This window comes from Lates calcarifer, linkage group LG21 (assembly GCF_001640805.2).
Source record: "Lates calcarifer isolate ASB-BC8 linkage group LG21, TLL_Latcal_v3, whole genome shotgun sequence".
NCBI classification, from domain to species: domain Eukaryota; kingdom Metazoa; phylum Chordata; class Actinopteri; family Centropomidae; genus Lates; species Lates calcarifer.
Genome location: NC_066853.1, coordinates 11,527,762 through 11,535,087, shown reverse-complemented (window position 1 = coordinate 11,535,087; position 7,326 = coordinate 11,527,762). Strand labels below are relative to the sequence as shown.

Here is a 7,326-nt window from a genome sequence, read left to right as displayed (position 1 = left end):
ATGACCTTGGAAGCAGAGTAAATGAACGCCAGCTCCTCTGTGGAGAGCTGTGATAGTACAGACAGGCAGCGGGCTGTTTTTCTGTGTGTAGCACTGTTGTCTACCACCTGGCTTCAGGCCATGTCTCTGTCTGTCTGTCCGTCTCTTTTTAAGGCTGACACAAGTGTGTCTGTCACACAGGAATCCTGTTGTCAGTCTGAGCCTCTGCATGCTTGTCATGTGTGACCTGGAATGATTTTTCCTTGTTTTGGTCTTCCAGAGCCTCTAAAATTCATTTGATTATTGGCTGGTGCATGCATATGTCTGTCATGTGATGAAGAGCTGTGACTGTGTGTTACAAACACTGCCCCTGTTGAGCTTCTCTCACATCATCAGTGCGTTTATTGTAGGGCAACAGCCTGAAAGATTATTTATGCTGAATAGAGATGTTACCATGGATCACTCCACAGCAGGTCCTTAATGCTGTGCTGTATATACAGGAGCTATTGTGAAATAATACATCTTGTTCTTATATAAGCATTTGAAAAACTGTGTAAATAGATGTATGAGCAGAGTTTTTTATAATCCAGTTTCAAGATAAACAGGACAGTTCAGGGCAAAAATGACCTTCTGGGCTTCCATTATTCCCTCTTTCTTTCACTCTCTCTGGAATGTGTGCAGTTTTTATTCCCCAGAATACTATCTGGACATAGATATTAGCACAAATGGAAAAGTAAGCTTCTACAACTAGTTTCCAAAACACTGATCCTTATTCAGCACCTCAAATCCATGACCTGACCTTAAGGCCCTTGTCATGTTAAGCTTAAGTGAGGTATACTCTCACACAAATCTTCAATTAAATTAGCACAAAACTTTTAATATTCAGTAAGCCCAGAGCTTTTGGGGGCCCTGGAGCAGTTGTCCACTTTGCCCAGTTGGTAATCCAGCCTTGGTCAGAGAGTGGCTCCTGGTACAGAGAGAAACATGAATTTCTGTTTACTGTAGATGATTTTGTTTTTGTGTCTTAGTTTACTCCAGATTATTTGCATATCTTTTGTTTATTGAAATTCATGCCTATTGGCATTTTTCTGCAAGCAGAATAAACAATGGCTCTCACTGCGCTGTGGGTTCAGTGAGGAGGATGTTGTGTCTCTTGGCTTGTGCTCCTCAGTACCAGTGAATCACGAGTCTATTAGACCCAGGGAACAACAAGGCATTTGAGCTCTGTCTAATTCTGGCCAGCAGATGACACCAAATTACTCATGAAATAAGGCAGAGCAGCAACTCCCACTCACTTCTGAAATGAATCCAGTTATTTTCCAGTGACGCCATTGATGAAAAAATAACTCAAGTACTGTACCTACCCACAATTGTGAGCTAATGGCACTTTACTTGAGTACTTCCACTTTATGCTACTTTATACTCCTACTCAACTACAAGGCAAAATTGTCCCTTTACTGGGCAACATTTATCTGACAGCTGGAGTAAGTTGCTATTTTTACAATTAAGATTTTACTTTAAAAACACACATGATAAGCTTATAAAATACAACACATTGAACATTAAATCAGTGGTAGAAATCTTTTGTGAAATCAAGTTGTGTGTCTAGTTGTCGCACCTAGATCTTGTTTCAAGCTGTTATCAGTTCCACCAAAGAGATATTTCCCCCTCTAAATTTTTCACATGGTTTCACATAAATAACAGTTCAAATTATCCAGTATTTCACAAAAAGAGCACTGGACTGAAATTTTTAACCATATATAAAGCAGCTACAGCAGGTACAACAAAAATGCCTCCTACACACTCATGCGTCAGTATTAACATATAACGTGTTTTCATATGTAACAATATTTTAGTTGCAGGGGACATTGTTTTGCATAACACATACCTTTAATTGTAATAGTAAATTTTGCTAATAATACTTCTGTACATTTACTAAGCAAGTAAAACTTAGCCTGAGTAAAACTTAGTCTAAGTAAATGTACTTGGGTAAGTTTTTTAGTTTTTAGTAAGTAAAATTAAAAACTTTTAATTAATTATCTGAATGCTTCTTCCACTGCTGAATGATCATATATTCTCAGCAATAGCAATTTAAACTTGCCTGGTGACATTTCATATGGTTTAAGAATATAACAGCATTGAAATTTATTGCTAATAATTTCTACACATGTAAATATTGTAGACACTGCCTTATAGAAGAGACAAAAACTCCCTAGTAACTTTGGAGTGTTGCAGCAAACATATTTACTTATTAGGTTATGTAATATACACACCCTGAGCAGTCATTAGCTACACTAATGATCTGCTTTGCTGTACATGCCCACAGAGTACAGTACCGTCTCCTCACAAGCTTCCCAGTGTATCCTCTTTCTTCCTAAACTAAATCTGTGTCCTCCCCAGGGCCTTGTTGTCATTGTTTTCTAATGGTGATTGTATGTCAGAAACCATTATTGTGTTTGGTGAAAGGAGCTGGTGAAGATGTGCACTAATCATTGCCGCAGCACACTGTCATAATAATCCTGGGAGTGTGGTCTATCTACCTTCAGACTTTAGTCTCTATATTATACAAAATGGTGATTCTATGATTAATCTCTATTACTTTATAATATCATTTAGCATCATGTAAAATAAAATCAAAATAAAATGTACATACTGCTGCTGTGTGCAAAAATGCATCTCAGAAATATCAGCCCTGATTTTAGTTTGTGACAATGCATTTATTATTAATATTTTTCTGCCCCATAAAAGAAAAGGTAATTCCTCAGTTTATATATCAAAATTCCTAAAATTGGAGATACAGGATTTCATTGGGGAGCGACCCTATTGGAGAGCAAAAATTAAAATGTAATTGTGTTATCAGCAGTTTACATGATGATTTCATTTAGTGATTATTTGTGGTTTATTCTGGCTTTTCAACTTTTCAACTGGACAGGTGAATGTCCAGACACCCTAACATAACCTGCAATTACCACCTAACCCTGCAGCCAAAACGGATTATAGCAGAATGAAATGGAGAATGTGATTAAAGTGCAAAAGAATGGCCAACAAGATGTTTCCAAACAGGTGTCCTATGAGCTAAAATCCTCGGATGCAGGCAAGAACTGAAGAGATTGTAAAAGAGTGACGCACCTGTGGATAGAGTAACAAATGTCTTCTCTCACCATGGGCACTATGGCAAAAACATTGACGCTCCTTTTCATTCTGTATTTCTGAGCAACAATGGAGGCTTCTCAGTTGAGCGGTAACAGTTGTGGCCTATAGCTATGTACACTACCTCCAATGCAACTGTATGGAGACAATAGAGGAGAGGTTTGACATGCAAGGGAAATTAACAAAGGTTATTCCTGGTTGGCTGAGTACTTCATAGCTTGTGGCAAGCATGATCACCTTTCAGGTATTCAAGGTTTTCCATTCTCAAGACATGACTCCACTATTCAAGGCAGGGCATCTTTCCACAATGAATATCTCAGTAAATGTATGTCTCCTTTTTGAGATTGACAAGATTTGATATTTTTGGTTCTGAATATAGATTTGTAATTCATTTAGAACATGATACAATATCTTTGTTATTAACTAAAGGGGTCATTGATACAGAATTAGCACATAAAATGTGTTTATTCTGCCTGTTTTCAGTCATTTCTCTTTTAAATTTTGCCAGTAGCACTTCAATTATGCTAATCAAGGACCTAAAGGGTTTTAGCAAAGTTCCCTGAAACTGGCAAAATGCATATGAAATGTGGAGGCAATCTGTTCATGGCCAACTGACAAACACAGTTCTCCTCCCACAGTACAGTGTGTTTACTCACTGACCTCAGCATAACCAGCCAACAACTTTAACTTTCACCACCATTCTTTAATAGCCATTTTTGATAGAGGGAGATGTGAGACAGCAACTGTAGTTAACCTGAGGCATCTGTGTCAAAACCCACTGACACATTAATCTACCAGGTGAAGATCTGACGGTAAACCCTGCCAGGAGCTGCTGCTGTCTAATCGAGAGGTCACAGTAGAAACATGGAGAAAGTGTGTGTAATTGTGTGTGTGTGTGTGTGTGTGTGTGTGTGTGTGTGTACATAGGGGTCTATAATTAGGTGAAGGGAGGGCTTGAGAGTCACACCTCTATGGTGGTTTTAGGTGTCTTGAGGCACTATCCAACACTATAAAAGTGACACTGCATGACTTTGTCTGTGACAAAAACCTGCTCAGGTACCAGCAAGGTAAGACCCTCCTCAGGTTGTCATAGATTTTAAACTGTAGCACTTTAGGGATAATAAAAGCAAAACAGAGCAAAACAAAATTAGCAACATAAATTGATATTGAAAATTCCACTCGCAGAAAAATTAATTCATGTTTTCTTTTCTAAATAATCACTTGCATTTTGTATATCTGCTCTGACTCAGTTAATTCTTGTAGTGTCATGTTTTTTTTGTCCATATAAATACAGGACTAATGAGTTTAACTATTTCTCCTCCAGACAGAATGACTCTTTACCTCTGTCTCCCTCTGGTGGTTGTGCTCCTGCATCCTGCTCTGTGTCTGTACAACTGCACCTCTGAGTATGAGAGGACCCCAGGTAGGTTAACTATAACATTCCAGTCAGATTATATGAGATGCCATTTGTGGTTGCCTTACTAGTAATTTTGTTATGGACTTTTTCTCATCTCATCGCAGCAACTGGATAAACATGCTAATTTTCTTTATATTTCCAATGGAACACAGTACACAATATTATGCACTTAAATTCTTAATTTCTCTATCTTCCTCTTTCATAGACAACTCAGACCTGACAGTTGACTGTGGCACCAGTATGATCACCCTGGAGATCAACCTGTGCACGGCTCAGTGGTCAGGCTTCAACACCACAGACCTGGCTCTGAACGGGAACCACAACAGGTCTGAGTGTCAGGGCACTGTCGACACCAGTGTGAACCCTCCAATCATCCGTTACCAGCTTCCTGTTAACCACAGTCAGGATAACCCCTGTCGCCAGTCTCTGCAGGTCAGAAGGTTTCTGGTAGAAGATGCTCTGTAATGTTGAGAGATGAGAGAGAAAAATGACACACACACATGGACATTAGATGGATAGTCGTTTATGCTAAATTATTTGGCACCAGAAGTCTATATATGATGATTGTATCTTTTGCTGACTTCAGATCGTGGATGAGGCCCCGGATCCTACAGGTCCCTTCAGCAGTTTCCTAAGTATCCAGTCAGTTATCATTACAGGGTACATTGACACACCCAGATCCGACCAGGGGGTGATCAGCTACTCCACAGACCTCTACTATCACTTCTCCTGCCGGTACCCACTGGAGTACCTGATCAACAACACACAGATTGTGGCGTAAGTAGTTATTAGTGCTTATTCGATTATTTAGGGATTATTTAGGCAAGATGTAAATCTATCCTTTCGCGTTTTAACTGAGGCAACACATTAAGCTTTTTTTTCTCCTCTACCTTTTCCATTATTTTTTAGCTCCTCAGTCTCGGTGGCAACCAGCGATAATAATGGAACCTTCATTGATACATTAAAAATGGCTGTTTTTAATGTAAGTGCACCTTGGCATCCAGCTGTTTTAGATACACTTAAGAGCCATTTCTCTTGATTTATTTTACGTTGTGCCTTATTTCTTCAGGACTCTGACTATGGCTACCCATTAGTGGTACCTTCAACAGGACTTGAGCTACGAACCAGGATCTATGTGGAGGTCAAGGCTGTTAACCTCACAGGAAAGTAAGCGAAGTACATTTGGATGAGGGGATGCTCACAGTAAATGTGTTTATCAGAAAACAAATATTGAAGTAAAAGAGTATTCTTGTGGCACACAGTAACTCACTGGCTTACTGTCCTGTTTTCAGTTTCTACATACTGCTGGATCACTGCTTTGGCACGCCCACCCCTTACAACTTGTCACAGAGCGAGCAGCACAACTTCTTCGCCGGGTATGGAGCCACACACCATTAGTACAGCTTTATATACAGGGGAAAAAATATGATTTTCACTTGACTTTTTAGAATATATACTAAATAACTATGCTCTCCTCTAGCTGCTCAGTGGACCAAAGGACATCTGTGACAACCAATGGACTTTCCAAGGTTGCTCAGTTCAACTTTGAGGCCTTCCGCTTTGTTCAGCACCGTGAACAGGCGAAATCCAGCATCTATCTGCACTGCATACTGAGACTATGTGAGCCCAGCAAATGTCAAGAGCTGCTGTCTGTAAGTTACAAAATCAACAATAAATGACTCTGCTTTAAAAACATCGGAGAAAGTGACAGAAACACTGTAAACTTGGAACGGTGGCATTATTTCTAATGCAAAGACTTGAATGATATAGGATAAGTTATGTGCGCCACTATGCACATGGCTTAACCTGTTTTTTGCATCTCACAAACGTGGTGAAAATAGAAATAATAGATAGAATATATAATAGGAATAATAATAGAAATAGAAAATTGCTCAGTGTTGAGCAGACAATAAGTCACATTCAAAGCCACAAGAAAGGCTATGAACTCCAAAAGTGGTTGAGTAACAGTAGTTTTTGGGCATGTCATTGCAATTTTAGATGGCTGATAGGTGAGCAATGATGGTTAATGACTGCAACAAAGACAGATTTAAACTAGAAATGTTTTGGTTCATAGTTTGCACCTTAACAATGAGGCTGTCAGGGCACCTCATTTTAGTTTCATCACTAAATAAAACAAATAAATCACACTTTGTTTCTTAAACTTAAAATGTATGTTGAAAAGCCATAGTGTTACATTATATGACATAGACTGGACTGGATATCTATTGTTTTTCAGGCCTGTAATAACAGAAGAAAAAGATCTCTGACTCCCTTTGGAGAAGAAAGCAAAGATTCAGCCACTGTTTCAATTGGACCTCTTTACACTGCTCCAGAAGGTTTGACCCATTAAAAAAAACAAAACAAAAACTTTTTCCTCTAATTTTAAAATAGCAACATCATGACAAACTATTTTGGTGACTCTCTCTTATCTTCCCTCACTAAAGACAGGCCCTATGCAGCTGCCTACAGTGAGTGTACTTTAATCACACCATAAATCCAGACATATATCCTAATATTGGAAACTTTGATCAACTCTAACCTCCATTACTCTGCCCCTTCCCCGTGTGTAGGTAATGACATGGCATCAAAGGGGAATGATGTGAACGTGACGGGCCTGGTGGTTGGGGTGGTGTTCGGCTCTGCTGCTGCTGTCTTGCTGGTTCTGGGTGGCTGGTTTGTCCTGAAGAAGTTTTATTGGGCAGGAGGAATACCTTATTCCTTTGACTGACCTTGTACCTCATAAAATCTGACAATGTTGTGATTTCTCAGTAATAAGTAAA

At 39.1% G+C, this 7,326-nt stretch overlaps 1 protein-coding gene across 1 annotated transcript; it reads left to right on the top strand.

The window, feature by feature from the left end:
• Window positions 1-4,058: 4,058 nt before the first annotated feature.
• LOC108886406 (zona pellucida-like domain-containing protein 1) lies at window positions 4,059-7,316 on the top strand. The gene is made up of 11 exons (XM_018681267.2): window positions 4,059-4,196; window positions 4,454-4,552; window positions 4,752-4,978; window positions 5,133-5,323; window positions 5,456-5,528; window positions 5,616-5,713; window positions 5,839-5,922; window positions 6,027-6,198; window positions 6,783-6,882; window positions 6,991-7,014; window positions 7,117-7,316. The coding sequence occupies exons 2-11, from the start codon at window positions 4,459-4,461 to the stop codon at window positions 7,272-7,274; spliced, it is 1,221 nt and encodes a 406-aa protein (XP_018536783.1). The 5' UTR covers window positions 4,059-4,196; window positions 4,454-4,458; the 3' UTR covers window positions 7,275-7,316.
• Window positions 7,317-7,326: the final 10 nt, after the last annotated feature.